Here is a 16950-nt window from a genome sequence, read left to right as displayed (position 1 = left end):
TTGGATATTTCAATCTAGTTATTACCTGCAATTGGGAAAGGGAATTCATAATTATCCTGTCAAAAATGTAATAACTGTAAATATTTATTATAATAGATCATAGAATATCGCTATTAATAATTCATTATTAAAACAGAATTTAACACATTCGTCTAAATGCTATGAAGAAGAACCAATAAATTCTTAAGGAAACTAGGAAATTAAACGAGATTCACTTAATTATAAATAAAATTATTAGAAACACCAATATAGCGGTCAACACTCCAATGGCTACCCATTGTCTCCGATCTAAAACAAACGGAAAGTAACATCACATGCGTCACTTATAAAAAAAGTAGTCAGAATCAAGAGATTTTATCGTCATTCATTGAACAACGGTAAAATTAAACAAGTCATATATGGCATACTATATAAGAAAAATTAATATTTATATATTTGGCCCTTCTTCAAACAGTAAATATTGTATATTATTTTCAACATGCATTCTTCAACAAACATTTTATAACAACACTATATTTTCTACATTGATACTCTGCACTTAAATATTAAGCTATAAATTTGTTATTAAGATTTAATCTTTTACATATTTTGAAAGATGTTTGCCATATCCATTCAATACTTTAAAAGTGCAAAGAATCAATATTATAAACTAATTTAAATACCTTTTAAAATTATATTTTGAGTTTGAGTTGTTTATACATAACAAGCAGTAATTGTAACATTTATTAAATTACAGAAGCATCAAAATAATAATTTTTATATATATTCATTGTTTAGAAATTGCATAAACGCATGAATAAAAATTATTTTCGCATAAACATATAAAAGCAAAAAATGAGGAAAAAATGACATACCTATAAGACATATTTATAAACATGTTTTAAGTGAAAAAGATCATATTCCATGATTGAGAGATTTTATATTGCTTACTTATATGCGTATTAGAGAAACTGAATGTAATAAACAAAGTAAAGTGCTGAAAATTGGTTTCAACAAAAATTTAATGAAAAAATATATTTATTATTATCTCTCAAACACAGAATTCAATATATAACGAGTTCTTATACATATATAATATTGTTGTAATTATTATTTGAATAGTTTCAGCGGGTAGGAGTTTGTGGTACTTTACAGTAACATGTACAGTATAAATAAAGTCTCAAATTTTATTTATCAGTATGTCTTCACAATTGGTCATTTATGTGAAATAATAAGGTATAATTTTTTCTTTTAATTTTTAAGTACAACTAGAATAAACAATTTCTCTTTTACGTATGAATTCACAACATTATACTATCAACACTCTTCTAACAATGAATAAACGTATCAATTTCTAATTTTCAATTCATTTCATTATGTTTTACTTTCTTAAAATGGAGAGAGAGCTTCAGATTATCTGGAGTCATTAAATTTTATAGTACTTATGAACAATCTCATTCGCATTGAGAAACAATCAATCAACAATCACCATACGTACAAATAATTGTTTTCACATTTTTCTCTTCTTTCTCTTCAACACTTTTCTTTCAAACTTTATATTTTCATTTACATTCATTACACACATAAACTGACTGGTACTTTCACAATATGGTATGAATATTTCACACTACCAGGTCCTAAACTATTTTTGTCTACGCTTTAATCAATATATTAATATCACATGTTGTGTACATTGGAAGTAGAAGTATCAGAAGTTTCCAAATTTATTGAAAATGTTTTTCTAATAGTATATATGTATATATGTATACTATATATATTTGTCTATAAATTTATGACATTAAAATTTTCTCAGGCACAAATTACTTGTGCTACCTTTTCCTGCTTTGATACATGTTTTGAAATATTTGGCAATACGTTAACATTTCTCTATTCATCTAAACTACTTTTTTAAATTCCTATATACTGAGATATTTATATACAATTTGTTTATTTATTTATATTTTGTTGATATATGTTAACTTTCTTTAATTTTCTGATGTTGCTATTGAATTTCATGCTACCATTTAGTGCCTATCGTGCTATGTAAATAAATACTTGAACTGTATTGTTTTAAAATTAACTATTGTTCTGAAATTACAACTGGTCCATTTTAATACTACACTTTTAGAGATCATTTACTAAATTTAAATATATATAACTTTTTTAAAAACTATAAATTTATATACTAATTATTTTATATACATAGATTTTCAACAACTGTTTACATTAAAAAATTAATCTTTGTTTTTGATTATTTTTGTTATGATAATAAAAGTTAACACAACATTTATAAGATCTTATGTTTGAATATATTATGTAAGAAAAGCATGAAGATTATGGAAAGATGAGTATTAAAATATAAATTTTTCAATTTTTTCTTTTATATTATTATAATAAAAATGATGAATAAAATAACAGAAAGATCTTTTATAATTTAAGTGGGAGTTCCTACTAAGTATCAATTTTTACTTTTATTTCATGTTTATAACATGTTTTAACTTATTATTATCGTTTTACTAAAACTTTAATCATTTGATAAATAATAAATAATTTGTCAATTTCATACTTAATATAATAATAAAAAACTAAAGAAATTAAAATGGTTATTTCATTATATGAAATATATGAATTATAAATGCTATTTATTTTATTAATTTTTTGCTTTAAAAGTAACTTCAATTTAATGAGACTTCTACTCTCCAATAAATTTCTCGTTCTAAATAATCATATAGCAGTATAATTCTATATATATTTAATAGAAAAATCAAATCATTAAAAATAAGTGCAACAGTGCTAAAAATTAGCTTAAATTAATGAAGAGAATGAATAGGAAATGACTTATTCATGGATAATCACAATATGCAATGTTATTGTAAAGACAAAATGAATTATTAAATTCATTACACAATTCCATAATTTTTCAGTAAATGTTTAAAATTATTAATTTTGTATCACATAAAAATTAGGTATCAATAACAAAGCCAAATGTTGTAAATAAATTTGAACAAAAGAAAATGCTCAAGCAAAAAGAATACATGGTTTATAAATATTACTGAATAATTATGGTAAAATTATAATAAAAATATCTATTTAATCTCCAGAACATAAGAAACAATTAGTTATTGTATTTGATAAGGATGATAGAGAAGAAGGTTTAGAGGCAAGATCAGAAACACTAGATGTTGCAGTAGTAGGAGCAGGAATGTAATTATTATAATTACCATTACTCATATGAAGAACTTTGGCCATTTTTTTCATTGTTGCATCAAGTTTAGAATCAGTCACCTCTAGCTCATTACCGAATTCGTCTAGCATACTGAAACAATTGAAAACATATATTCAAAAACCAACTAAAAAGTAATATTATCAGCAACGATAAATTTAAATAGTACTGATTAGAAACTTACACTGCTTGTTCATCTAATTCAGTATTAATTTGTCTGGATACTGTTTTAAGCGTTCCAATGCTTTCACCTATCATGTCTAATTGTTCATCTTGTTGCCTCATCATGTCATTTTGTTGTTGTAACGTGTCTCCCAAAAATTGCCTATTTGGACTATCAATTTCATTTTCCAATTTACTGTACTTTGTTGTACCATGATTGACAGGAACTCGAGCAGGACTGTTATCTAAGAGTGGCTGCGATAAATAACAAAATATGAATATACAAATTGTTAAATTAAAAATATAGCTCATATATATTAGCTATAAATATGTACACATTGATGTAAAGATATTTAATAATCGTTTGACAAGTACATGTAAATTATACTAATGTAGTACAAAAATCTTATCTTATGAATTACACTCATGATATCAAATATTGATTTACCGCATAAACCATTTTCTATTTTCAGTAATTTCGATTGCTAGTATCTTATTTGTAAAGCAATAGAAAAGTTGTAGCGTTAAGGAACAAACAAGCAAATTTAATAATCACTATCAACATTATCGGTGAATTTGACAACTTCATATAGGTGTCGCAATGTATACGATAGTAATTTGCGAGCGAAATTTAAACGTATAAAAGAAAATACATTTGTATGAATTACTTTCAATTCCATCTATGAAGTTAATATATTGTGTTACAAACTCTAAATATAAAATATGATAATATAAATTATTTTTATTTGAACAAATGATAAACATAATTATAATTATGTAGTTATATAATTATAAAATATAATAAGCACATGTATGTATGTCTTATATTTTTCGTGATGTTTTTTAAACTATAATTGGTACTTTCATTGAATGCTTCTAAACAATTAAGACGATAATAGATGACAAAAACTATAAAGATAATCAAATATATATAAATAGTATATAAATCCGACAAACCTGTCTGGCTGTATTATCGCGATCTCGACCCCTACTTAAATTCATTTTATCCTTCATAGTCTGCAACAAATTAGTAATATAATCGATATATATATATATATATAGAGAGAGAGAGAGTTTGGCCGAATAATATTTAAAAGCCTGCATGACATGATTTCTTGTGGAAAAATAAGAAAAAAGTATAAAACAAAATATTTTCATTCTCAACATAGTTTTCGAGGAAATCGAGTTTGAGAATTTATCAAGTATACTTAAGTAGTGCTAATTCCGGACTGGACAAGTTTAAAATAATCGTTTCATGTGTGAAAATATAGAATAACATTTTTTCATAAGACGTCTTATTTTCGAGAAAAATAAATTTGATAATTCATCATACGCATGTACTACTACACCGATTTTTAATTAAACATATTCAAACTCTATTTTCTTGAAAACTAAACTTTGAATGGAACAATTTTATTTTACATTTTTTGCTTACTTTCGCATCTAGAATAACATTTCAAATATACAAATTCAAATATACCTAATAAATTTTGAAACTCGATTTTCTCAAAAACTAATCTCAGAATGAAAAAATTGTTTTCTATATCATTTTCTTATTTTTCCACAAGCAGTCATGTCATGCTCGTTTTTACACGTCATTCGGTCGGATCTTGTACATTTTCGAAAATATTAAATTAAGCTACTAATTAATATAAACATTGAATATTATCTAAGAAGTATTACCTTAACTTCTTCTCGCGTTTGTTCGATAAAACTTCGTTGAACCGTTAATTCCTTGTTATCTATCTTAAACTTTGTCGGATTTTTTTCTACAATACGTATAGTCACACATATAGTGCATTAAGGGAAATATAGCATATGGATATAAAAATTCAAAATTTTAAAAAGAACATTTTTCAATTAATTTTATATAAATTTCAATAAATAAATGACGATTTAAAAAAAAATGCACATGTTATCTATTTAAGTACACCATTCTAGTATTAAACTTTAATACTGAAAGAATTAATATCATATATTTCGTAATGTATAGATGTATATCAAAGGATATAGATCGTGTCTTCTAGATCATCGAGATCCCATTCTATCGAGCGTAAGGCTTTTCGTAATTCGGTAGTAGTCCACTCCAATTCGTCACGTGAGATTGGGATTCCCCCACTCACGGTAGAGCTCGTGACAATAACATCTTGCAATTCCGTCCAGCGCCCGTATAAACCGCGGTTTTTATTTAAGGCCTTGCAAACTTCGCTACAAAACAAATAAGCGATATTATTTATATTATAAATTAAAAAATTATAATGAGTATATTAATTAAATATTATATTAGTAGTATAAATAAATTATACATTAAAATATAAGAATATATAATATAGAATAATATAATACATGTAAATAAATAACACAAACTATTATTGTTTGTAAGGAATAAAATGAATAAAATTATTTCATATTTAAGAAGGAAACGATAAATTCTTGCACTGCAACGTCGTTAATAATTAATAGTTGATCACAAATATGTTATATAAATATAAGCACTTTGACTTAACAAGTGTTATGTAATCGTAACAAGTACTTTAAATATCAGGAAATTTGTTTTTGATACTTAACAAACTAATACAATTTTGTACATGTGAAATTTTAATTAGTTGTAATAAATATACAACAAAGTTTCTTTCTAATAGTTCATATCTAGTAATAAATAGTAGTATTTATTAAATATAAAAATAAAATAATTTGGGAAATGAGTTATAGGTAATATCAAATAAAAAGTCTTTTTTGATAAGAAATATCAATCGATTATACATTGTCACTTTATGTTTGTTGTGTCTATTAAATGCGCATTAAAATATGAAAACATTGTATAAAAATAATTCAATTATTTTTCAATAAAAATACTAAAAAATAAAAAAAGTGTCTATTGATACATTTAATAGAATGTTGCAAATTTAATATGCTTTTCTACGCATTATAAAAACATAAAAATGCAATGAATTTAATCTAAAATTATTGCGGAAAAAGATTCAACGCTATTCCCGATAAAAATAACGAGTCAAACGTTGAACAAATTCAGCGAACAAAATAATACATATAAAAAGTTCAGATTAGAGGGAGGTGTTTATAATGTATGTACATGTATATTAAGATAAGATGCAGAATAAATGGATTATCGTAAAACATTCTTAACGAAAGTTATAACAACTAGAAATTATTTCGAAACACCAAAAGTAAAGTTTCTTTGTAATTTCGTTTGCGACTATTCTTAAAGGGTTGATGTATATATACGACATCAATGTCACAAAAGGAGCAACAAAAATTCAAAAGCTTGACAAGTGCATAAACTTCACTGATATTGATATCGATTTTTTTATGGATAATTCTGAAACTTGAAGAATATTCGTTAAAAATTCATACAACAGGGAGATCATTTTTTTACTTACTCCTTGACGACAAAGAACGGATTCTCCAGCGTCATTCCTTCTTTTAATTTAAAGAGGTGGCCTTTCTCGCCGCCTCACGGCACCCACAGAAATACGTATACGCGATTTGTCGATCATCGGTGGAAATTCCAAACGATCTTGACAGAACTATCGATACTCAGATGAACGATGACAATAATCAAAATTGACACTTGCTCGCGCTCTAGTGTTATGATACCACGACGTCGTCGTGTATTGTGACGTCTGCTTTCAGTCTTCCTGCAGACGACTATTTATTCGATTTTAACGTTCGTGCGCAAACACGCCTCTCTAACAGCCACTGTAATATTGATTTCGTGTTGAAACTCCTAAAGTGAAGTTCACAGTCATTCGATAGAGGACTGATTAATAATCGAAGTAGTGATAAAATATGGATGATAAATAGTAAAATTTAATATTTGATTATATTATTTATTTAGTTTCGTAACAATATATAGGAGTTTCATGTTTCTTGTTCATTTAAAAGCGTTTTATTACATGATGATATTTGCTCATCTATATCCACAGATTGAAGCTTGCGCAGACTTGTTTCGCGCTAATTTTTTGAAAATATTGTGTTGTATAAATTTGACATTTGTTGTTATATTTGAATTCAATTTTAGTTTCAGTACAATATGAGATTTATTATAATTTGTTTGTAATTACATAATAAATTGTGCAATTTTAGTTTTTAATTTGTTACAGAAATAAGTTGAGAAAATTGTACATACTATATTTCTAAAGTAACTTGAATTAGCGAAACAAGTGAAAAAAAATGCGTGAATTTCCAACTATAAAATTTTAATACATTAAAGACTATCGTTTTGTTTAGTTAATAATATAAATAATTTTTTTACTATGTATTTATATATGAAACACTTTTAGATAATCACGTATATGTAAGTTTCTTTTTAGTGATTTATGTTTTTGAGTAGTTGATGCGTCATTTCGCGGCAATCTTTCAAAACCGACAAGTCAAAAGTTGTATTTAAAATTTTGTGAATAAGTGAAAAGTATTGTGTTAAAATCTCTTATCTTTTTGAGGACATGCCATAGAAAAAGATAGTCTGTGATTTTGGAAGACAAAATTTGTGAGTATACATGTATAGAGAGTTCAATTTATTCATAACCTCATTTCTTTTAACTTGTACGCAATATCAAGAGAATCAACACGTATTTAAGCGTTCGCAGTAACAATTTATTTTTCTATATATATTTTTACAGTTCGTAAACATGAAATTAGATTATTAAAATATATTTGTGTTTATACATCTTTATTGACAAGATCTGCAATCATCGGAATATATCCTACAAGAACAAAAAAAATATAATACTTATGAAGCATTTTTTAAAGATTATATTCTTAAACATTGTTATATTCAACATAAATGCATATATATTACATATTTACTTCTTGTCATAGGATTCCTTGCAGCATGTATAAGGAATTATATCTAAGATATTTTATGTAACTGTTATTTTAAATAAGAAACATTTCCTTCTAAACAATGTATTTCCGAAAGTATTTTTAAGAATATTTTTCGAAATATTTTTTACTAAAGTTTTACTAACCATTAAATAATGCTTAGTAAAAGTGCATTAAAGAATTTAACAAGATTTAAGATTTGTGTGTGTGTGTGTTGTGTATGATTAGTATTCCTGTAAAGAATATTTTTAGGCATTAAATATATATATATATATATATATATCTAGATTAACACAATATAATATCTTTTACAAAATAAAATTTGTTTATACTTCAAGATATAAATAGTTAACCTTAATAATAATAATATGCAATCAACATAATCCTTCATATTCTTCGTCATCTTCTTCTTCATTTCCTTTGTTTTTCGAAGGTGCTGCTTGTGCCTCTTCTTTCTCAATAGTATCTTCAGATGACGTTGTGGTAGTATCTTTAGATTCTTTAATACTCATGTTCTGAAGTGATATAAGTGATATAAATTGAAGAAAATTTTTATAAGTCTTTTTACATGTAGTTTTATTATATAATTATATTATATATATAGTTTTATTAAATAAACAAATTTATTGCTTACTTGAACTTCACTAGTAGTTTCTTCCACCAATTTTGAGGCATTAGGAGATGTATATGATTCTGCTGCATTTGCTCTTACTCCTGGAGGAGGTATTGCATATTGTTGCTGTGGTAGAGGTATACTTCTAGCGAGTTTAGCATATTCAACATCCATGTGTTTAATGAAAGGATTATTTAATGCTGCTCTTGCAGCATCTGCATCTTCATTATCATATGCTTGTAGTAACATTTCTAATGTATTAACCTGATGATAAGTAAGAACAAATGAAGATAAATGTAATGTTTTTAGTTACAAAGTCTTAAATTTTTAAATGGTTCAAACCTCAGGAGCTTCACAGTAGTTTCCCCATTCTTTGAAAGCTTTCTCAGCTGCTACCTGATCAGCTCGAGCTAACTGTACTAACACTAATGCTACTGTTAATCTACCAACAGAGGGTGCATGATCTATCTGTTGATGCATTCCAATTTCTCTCCGAATTGCATCTGCTGCTTCATCATACATTTGTAGTTTTACTAATAATCTTGCCACTTTGCTCATGTATTCTGCAGCCTGACGTGGACTATCTTCAGCCTTCATTGAAAAGTACATATTATATGACTTTCAATAACATTATCACTAATTACAAAAGTAAATTATATCTAACCATAACAATATTAGCAGCTCGTTTAAATAATTCTAGTGCTTCTTGTGGTTGAGTGGCCTCTATCATTTTGCCTGCTTTATCAAGTACAGCTGCACCTGCGTCAGGTGACCCATGCATTTGATACAAAGAACAAGCACTATGTGCTAGTTTTGGTGCTTCTGCAAGATTTCCCATTTCTTTGCAAATTAATACAGCATGTTCAATACTCCTACAATTGAATATATTATAGCAAATGATAATATTTCTCATAATATATTATTAAGGATCTAAAGAACTTACTTTGCAGCATGAAACCATCTTTTGTAGAATTAATGTTAAAGAATAAAATTGCTTCTAAATTGTATAAAAGAAACTTAAAATCATACTCTATCCCAATATATATAAAAACTGTATCAATTTAAAAGGATACGATCTATTTTCTTTGTAACAATCAGCAGCTTTCATTAAGCATTCTTTACATTGTTGATAAGATTTCGCTATTTTAAAGCAAGTTGCTAAAATAAATAACAGAAAACATGATTATTAATTCTGTGATATTGTTATGTCAATGATTTCTATGTATATATTTTACCTGCACTTGTATATTCGTCGGCCGCAACTTCGAAATCAGGTCTCCATTTTAACAGTGATGTTTTTAAGCTATAACATAGATTTCCCGTATTTGAATAAGTGGATCAATAAAAATGAAATTATTTTTACACTATGAAAAAGTACGTATTATCGATTTCATGCAAAAAAAATTGACGAAAGTCAGATTAATTGTTGGCATAATTACTCGCAATTCTGCATTGACAGTATCTTTTATATTAACAATACCTTTTCTCAGCTTGTCGTATATGAGCATTTCCTTCTTCGATTTTTGACATTTTTCTCCGAATGGTGCCTTGTTTCGATTTTCGTTGTAGTTGGTGATTGCAGTGATGAAACTGTCAGTTTCGGAATTAATTTTGGTACCGAATGGCTCTTGTCAAACCACCGTACAGACGACAGATTCTCCGCTTTATACAAACCACGGACTACGGACCACGATACATGCGACATACGACCGTGATACGAACTAAATATTGTTAGACTAGTTTGTCAGTTTCAGGGTTGTTAGTTGCTACTTACTAGATCGAGGGAAAAAAGGGAGAAGATCTAATGGTAGTGGTGAAAGTAGTATAATTAGTGGACTAGTGACGTTGTGACTCATACTGTAGACAAATGGAGGTGGGGAAACGAATAATAATTGTCATTGGACGAAATTCATATCACGTGACACATGCGAAATAGCTGTAGGGTGCCAGTGGAGGTAATGTAACGTCATGTTATCTCTCGTGAGGGATTTTATCTGGCAACTAAACTGTATATGTCATTCTACGATTGTATGTGACAAAATTTTGGGAGCTATTGGAGTCTTACCATTTTCATATCATTTCCAACTTTATCAATACCATGATTGAAAATTATAGCGAAAACATTATTATTTGAAACATTTGTTTACAAAGATTTTTTATCAATATGGTTTTATATTTATAAAATAAAATATACGTGACTGTTATATTTTAATAACTATTATCTTTGGTAAAAATTGGTGAAACCTCACACAGCATAGATCATTTTTCTTTTAACGTAACATTCAAATAAATAATACTATATGTGCTTGTAACTTTCGAAATTGCGCCATTTATTTTATATAGATGGCGGTGTGAATTTTAATCTTGACCTGATGTTTGTGTTATACACTACTCCACCACGTACTCATACCACTTGAGAACAGAAGCATGATTGTTAACATTATTTATTTAAATCTAATAGTACAAATGTTGGAAAATTTCATATGCCTGTGACATCTTATCCTTCTTTTCCTTATATGTGTTATTTTCAATATTCATTTTGAATATATGTGCAATTGACACATTGGCGGGAAATAAGAAGAAACTGTGTTTTATTCCGATATAATTTTAGTATAAGTTAATTAAAAGATAACTTGATTGTGGTAACATCTTTAAAACAAGGTAATTTAATTCGTAATTTTTATTGTATTTTATTTAATATTTTTCGTTCATACTGCATCATAACCTTAAAGCATAACGTAGTATATTATAAACAATTAAGATTTTTATCTTTTTTAATATTCTACTACACCCCCCAAAATATTATGTTTATATAGAATATTTAAATAAAAACATCAGATGGCAGAAAGGCTTGAAGATCTTAATTTACCAAATGCAGTTGTAACAAGAATTATAAAAGAAGCATTACCAGAAGGAGTTACAATTGCTAAAGATGCTAGAACTGCAGTGGCAAAAGCATCTTCAATATTTATATTGTATTTGACATCATCTGCAAACATAATAGCTAAGAAAGGAAATCGTAAAACAATAAGCGGTCAGGATGTTATTCAAGCAATGAATGATATTGAGTTTGAGCAGTTTGTTGACCCACTGCAAGAATCATTAGAGAATTTCCGTAAAGCACAAAAAGAAAAAAAAGATGCAACATCTAAAAAAAAACAACAGAAAAAGGATGAAGATGATATTATAGAAGAGGAGGATGGAGGAAGAGAAGTTATGGTTTTTTGATATGTATTAAGCAAATAAGTTATGATAAAAATAAGTATATATTTTACACAATTATTGTATAAGTCTACCAAACATGTTAAATGTTTCTATTTATTATTCTATAATAAAAGGTAAAATATATTAGTATAAAAAATTGTTAATTCAAATTTCCTTCAAATTTTCTAAAACTTCAAAACAAATTGTCTTTTTTAACGTTTTTTATTCATGACTTTTTAAGCTTAACAATATTTGTTTAAAGAGCATATATACATTGGTAAAATGTCAATATTTTATTAATGAATGCTTTTAAGATACTGCACTTAAGAAATGAGATTTTATAAAAAAGTTTTCTTATATAAATTATCATTTATAAAAGCTTGTTTATTATTTTTGGTATTTTTGCATTATTAACTCTCAACCACCATAATTGATTAAAATTATGATTTTCACAGTACTCGTAAGGCTATTGTATGTACAAATATGTCAGTGTTGATTTTATATAAAAGTTGACATTTGTAGTCAAGTGTTAATAAATGCAACTCATTCTATTTCTTTATTTTCAAATATTTAAAATATTTTCTTATTTTTATTGTAGATAATGATAAAAAAGTTAGATAATTTTAATCTGTCTTAAATATAATTATTATACATGATCTATATGATGATATTATATCAAACAGTTCATATACATAACTGAATTTTGTTGCCTAAAATTCTATTTCAATAATAATCGTAATTTAACAAAAAACTAAAACTATAACATTAGAGTAAATTACTAACTGGAAGAGATATATAATTAAAAAAAATTTATTGGATAAATTTTATAGCTTTATGAGATATTATTTTTTGTAGATGGAAATATTTGAAGTATTACATACGTATTATATATAATACGTATTATATACGTTATTACATTCTTCCATATAAAATTTTAGATAGTAATTTGTTGATATACTTTTAAATTAATAAACAAATAATATCTAAATGGAAATGTTTACAAAAAATATTCAAATTTTAAGGCTTTACAATGTGAATTTTATGATCTATCACACTTCTACACATTGGACAATTTGACGAAATCATATTTGCACAACCTGAACAGCAACAAAGGTGCCCACATGGTAGAAAAATTACTTCACACTATAAGAAAAATGAAATCATAAAAATTATATTGTGAATTTTATTGCGAAAAATTTTTAAATAGAATAAACATTTTGCTTACTTGTAAATCAAGGCAAATTACACATTCGGCAGTATTGATGCTCTGAGTATCATTGTATTCTTGATAATTAGAACTTGTACAAGCTTCTTCTGATGGTGCAGAAGGTATTATGGGTGTTCTAAATTCGTTGAGTTTTAATTCTGCCAAGTAATTTTCAACTGCAAGTTTTATAGCAGTGCGATCATTTTCACAGTGTATTCCAATCTAGAATATGAAATGTGTTATAACTTGTGAATTGAATGATAACGAATGGTAAAAATGAATTAATACTTCACATACAGCTTTCAATTGTTCATCACTAAGATCTGGAAGTAATGATGGCAAAGAAGCTAGAAATGGCAAACAATGTAATGCACCTGCTATTGCAACATGTCGCACTAACGTTGGCTCTAACATTTCTAATAAACCCTGAGGACGTGTTTCCATTAAAGACTGATATTGCATTAACCAAAATTGACTTTGTCTTCTAGAATTCTTAAAAGATAGAATAATAATTTTATAGAAATTATAATAAGAAAAACAATAACATATAAACCTATACTTACAGTAATACAACGTTGTTGTTCTATGCTATTAATTGTTTCCAGAAGCTGATCTCTTCTGCTTTTCTGCTGTTCTAATAAGTTCATTAGAATAGCACTCAAGGCTACTCTTTTTTCAGCTATTTCATTCTATTTAATAAAATAATAAAATATCTTCATAGTATAGAAATCTAAGTGTATGTAAAAAAAATTAAATAGTTATGAATACTACATACAAGTTGCTGGTTAATTTCTAATTTTCGCCTCTCTAGTTCAATGTTCGTAAGTGCAGCTAATTGCGATTGTACCAAATTGACTTGTTGCACGATACTCCAACAACGTGCATCGCTACGTTCTAATAGTGCTGCAACAGCAGCCTTTTGCAAAACTTCATCTTGTCTTAATGTGTCAATTAAATCTTGTCTTTTTTCCGCTTGATCTTGCATTATTTGTGCTAAATGATCATTATTCCTTACTTCTCTGAAATATTTATTAAACGTTAAACATATTTTTACTTTTATGTAAAATATTATTAGTATGTTACTAACAGTGTGAGTAAAGATTGTGCAGCACAATCTCTATATTTACTATGTTCTTCTAACTTTCTAGTTCTGTGAAGTTCTTCTTCAAGTAATTTCTCCATAGAAACTATTAAAATCATATACATAAATATAAGATTACAATTATATAATTAGTTACATATTGTTCTAAATATTTAATACTAACGAAGAGTATCCTTTGTACGGAACATAAATTGTTCTGTATGACAAGAAGATAATAGTTGCATTTCTTCTTGTTTTTCCTTTTCTAATAATTCAGCTTGAGTTTGCCTTTCTTCTTCGCTGTTTCTTAAAAATTCTTTAATAACATTATCTGCTTCTTTTTCAGCTAAAGGAAATTATTGATACGTTAGCAGTTGTAATTTTGAAAAACAATTTTTTTCAATTTCATTAAGAGATACTTCTTTATATTTTTGAATAAAATAAATATAATACAGAAATATTTTATCTATACCATTATAAATATAAGAAAGTAAGCGTGCTCTGTTAGAATCTCTTTCTTGTTGTACTTTTTGTAATTCGTATTGTAACTGAGTTTGCTGTAAAGCAAGATCTTGCAAAAGCTAGAAATAGAGATATTTTAATGCAATATATTAAAAGCATTAATTGTAAACAAGTAATTCTAATTCTAGTTACCTTCTTTCTGTGTTTTTTTAACATTGTCTGCATCTCCATTTCATATTCTTGTTGTTGCTTGATGTTCTTTTCAACTTCTAATAATGCATTTTGGCGATGCTCCTGCAAGACAAAATAAATCTTCAAATTGCAAATTATTTTTTTTATTTACTAAAATATTATAGAAACAGCTGCTTCAAAATAATCAGAATTAAAAATAAGCAGAATCAAGCATAGTTTAGAAATATTACAATACAAACATATAAATTTTTACTTTTATGAACATATAATAAGTATTTCATAAATAAAAATTAAGTCTCACGATAAACAGTAGCAAATGTGCAAGATATATTTGAAAGCATACTAAAATAAAAGAAGCATCCACATGCCTTCATTTTTTCTAGCTTCTGTAATGCAGCCTAAAAGTAAAAATCAAAACATTTAAGACACGCTGTGTAAGTGCAACATCAAAGTTCATAATCCTACATTATATAATACCTGTACATCATTATTTTTATTCTGATATACCCCTTGCATATCTTCAAAACTTATATTTCTTGATATATCTGTTTCAGAATCAGGCTCTTCTGGTGAATATTTAATGCCACTTTCATTTGCTAGAAATGCTATAATTACTTTTGTGCCTCCATTTAAAATATCTTGAGGTGGATACAATAAGTTTAACCCATCAATATTTAACTCTGCTAATTGTTGTGCATAACCCAAAGATTTAGGGAGTTTATGAAGTTTATTATGACTAATATCTAACATGCTAAGCTGCTTTAAATTTCCCATTGCTTCTGGCAATTGTTTCAATTTGTTTTTTGCCACATTCAAAATGTTTAATTTACTTAAATGTACTATTTCGTTTGGCAGTTTTCGAATATTGTTGTCTTGTAAATAGAGTTCCTGGAATATATACAATTAAAAAATAATTTAGAAATCTCAAATAATTTCATTTATTCGACTTCAATAATAATACCTTGAGAGAAGCAAGACACATTATGTCTGATGGTAAATGAGTAAATTCATTATCACGAATATCTAATACAACGAGTAATGATAAATCGCTTAAGGCACCTCCACCCGAAAGTGAAGTCAGCTTGTTACTATACATCCATAGCACCTTCTTTCTGAATACTCTACACAGTGAATAAATACCAGAGGGTACATGTTTTAAAGCACATTCAGACACATCGAATATTGGTTCTGGGTTTTCTCTAGCCTATTAAATAATAATAACATCCGTGATATAATTAACAATATTTTAGTTAAATATTAAATATTATTAATATTTTGTTCTTATTATTAGAAGAAATTGAACATTTTTCGTTAATGAAATAACTAAATCAATATTAAATAAACAAGAAGTATATTAAATTCTAGTGGTTTTCTTATTTGTATGTGTCATTGAAAAATAATAGCATATTAGAATATATATAGAATATAATATTATATTATATTAGGATCATCATGTATATATCAAAAGTTAGCTACAGAATCAAGGTTACTTATTATATGAAATGATTAACCTTCATTCATTATGACATACCAGGTATAACTTGTGTTCTAGTCGTGCTTTGTAATCGACATTAACCTTGCTCCCAAGCGGTAGAGACATCATTAATCGTATATGTCATGGCAATAAATGAACATTACGAGTGCAGGTCATCCTGCTATTGGTTTCCCTTCAACCACCCACATGTGATTTCGCGTACATACTTTATAAAACGCTAACTGATTTTGTCAATTTGACAGTTGTGTGGTAAAACGCATAAAACAGTAACGTACCTTAATATTTTAAGTCCCTAGAAATATGCAAGATTAGTTAAAAAAAATATATATTTTTCATTGATGTCGTTATTAATTAAATTTTGATTGGTTTATTTTCATCAGAATAGCAGAAAAATATGCGATTTTTATTATCATTAGAAGTGAAGTTGCAGATATTTACGAATTTTATTTTTTACGTGTTTATGAAGATGATTACACGAAAAATATGTTAC

The 16950-nt window shown here is 26.8% G+C and overlaps 4 protein-coding genes across 20 annotated transcripts in view; 1 reads left to right on the top strand and 3 right to left on the bottom strand.

Moving 5' to 3' along the window:
- Positions 1-66: 66 nt before the first annotated feature.
- On the bottom strand, positions 67-7028 carry LOC126872386 (syntaxin-6). 2 transcript variants are annotated; one of them, XM_050632282.1, is made up of 7 exons: positions 6763-7028; positions 5376-5572; positions 5048-5142; positions 4322-4381; positions 3387-3619; positions 3201-3295; positions 67-288 (listed from the first exon to the last, which is right to left on the bottom strand). In XM_050632282.1, exons 1-7 carry the CDS (start codon positions 6795-6797, stop codon positions 212-214), a joined length of 792 nt encoding a protein of 263 aa, XP_050488239.1. In that variant the 5' UTR covers positions 6798-7028; the 3' UTR covers positions 67-211. The 2 variants fall into 2 exon arrangements, with proteins under 2 accessions (XP_050488239.1, XP_050488229.1); XM_050632272.1 differs by having other exon boundaries at positions 67-3295.
- Positions 7029-7217: 189 nt separating this feature from the next.
- LOC126871746 (DNA polymerase epsilon subunit 3) overlaps positions 7218-16950 on the top strand; it is a 32138-nt gene continuing 22405 nt past the window's right edge. For 10 of the 15 annotated variants that reach the window (XR_007691744.1, XR_007691743.1, XR_007691742.1 and 7 more), the window contains exon 1: positions 7218-7871. Coding sequence is in view for 2 of the 15 variants with exons in the window: in XM_050631077.1 (XP_050487034.1) it covers positions 11658-12047 (390 nt within the window). In the remaining 13 variants the exon portion in view is untranslated. Of the gene's footprint in view, positions 7872-10823; positions 11481-11635; positions 12181-16950 lie in introns of those variants that run through there. The other 5 variants (XM_050631077.1, XM_050631067.1, XM_050630944.1 and 2 more) reach the window with 5 other exon arrangements.
- Positions 8489-10614, bottom strand: LOC126872288 (gamma-soluble NSF attachment protein-like). The gene is made up of 8 exons (XM_050632024.1): positions 10300-10614; positions 10055-10122; positions 9893-9977; positions 9763-9780; positions 9484-9691; positions 9162-9410; positions 8841-9083; positions 8489-8721 (listed from the first exon to the last, which is right to left on the bottom strand). Exons 1-8 carry the CDS (start codon positions 10347-10349, stop codon positions 8581-8583), a joined length of 1062 nt encoding a protein of 353 aa, XP_050487981.1. The 5' UTR covers positions 10350-10614; the 3' UTR covers positions 8489-8580.
- LOC126871866 (E3 ubiquitin-protein ligase LRSAM1-like) lies at positions 12822-16713 on the bottom strand. 2 transcript variants are annotated; one of them, XM_050631166.1, is made up of 13 exons: positions 16497-16713; positions 15927-16169; positions 15443-15853; positions 15334-15363; positions 14966-15067; positions 14784-14892; positions 14496-14657; positions 14318-14417; positions 14006-14249; positions 13794-13919; positions 13528-13722; positions 13249-13452; positions 12822-13166 (listed from the first exon to the last, which is right to left on the bottom strand). In XM_050631166.1, the coding sequence occupies exons 1-13, from the start codon at positions 16566-16568 to the stop codon at positions 13041-13043; spliced, it is 2124 nt and encodes a 707-aa protein (XP_050487123.1). In that variant the 5' UTR covers positions 16569-16713; the 3' UTR covers positions 12822-13040. The 2 variants fall into 2 exon arrangements, with proteins under 2 accessions (XP_050487123.1, XP_050487132.1); XM_050631175.1 differs by lacking the exon at positions 15334-15363.

The sequence above is a fragment of the Bombus huntii genome, chromosome 1 (assembly GCF_024542735.1).
Source record: "Bombus huntii isolate Logan2020A chromosome 1, iyBomHunt1.1, whole genome shotgun sequence".
Taxonomy (NCBI): domain Eukaryota; kingdom Metazoa; phylum Arthropoda; class Insecta; order Hymenoptera; family Apidae; genus Bombus; species Bombus huntii.
This window is presented reverse-complemented; position numbering and strand designations above follow the sequence as displayed.

Coding starts and splice junctions, on each gene's coding strand:
- LOC126872288 (XM_050632024.1), bottom strand. CDS start 10,349: ATGTCAAAAATCGAAGAAGGAAATGCTCATATACGACAAGCTGAGAAA. Junction 9,978..10,054: donor CGACGAATATACAAGTGCAG/GTAAAATATATA, acceptor TATTTATTTTAG/CAACTTGCTTTAAAATAGCG. Junction 8,722..8,840: donor AAACTACTAGTGAAGTTCAA/GTAAGCAATAAA, acceptor ATATCACTTCAG/AACATGAGTATTAAAGAATC.
- LOC126872386 (XM_050632272.1), bottom strand. CDS start 6,797: ATGACGCTGGAGAATCCGTTCTTTGTCGTCAAGGA. Junction 3,620..4,321: donor GCGATAATACAGCCAGACAG/GTTTGTCGGATT, acceptor TATTTATCGCAG/CCACTCTTAGATAACAGTCC. Junction 3,296..3,386: donor GAATTAGATGAACAAGCAGT/GTAAGTTTCTAA, acceptor CAATTGTTTCAG/TATGCTAGACGAATTCGGTA.
- LOC126871866 (XM_050631166.1), bottom strand. CDS start 16,568: ATGATGTCTCTACCGCTTGGGAGCAAGGTTAATGTCGATTACAAAGCA. Junction 15,364..15,442: donor ATAAAAATAATGATGTACAG/GTATTATATAAT, acceptor TTTTACTTTTAG/GCTGCATTACAGAAGCTAGA. Junction 13,920..14,005: donor TAGAAATTAACCAGCAACTT/GTATGTAGTATT, acceptor TTTATTAAATAG/AATGAAATAGCTGAAAAAAG.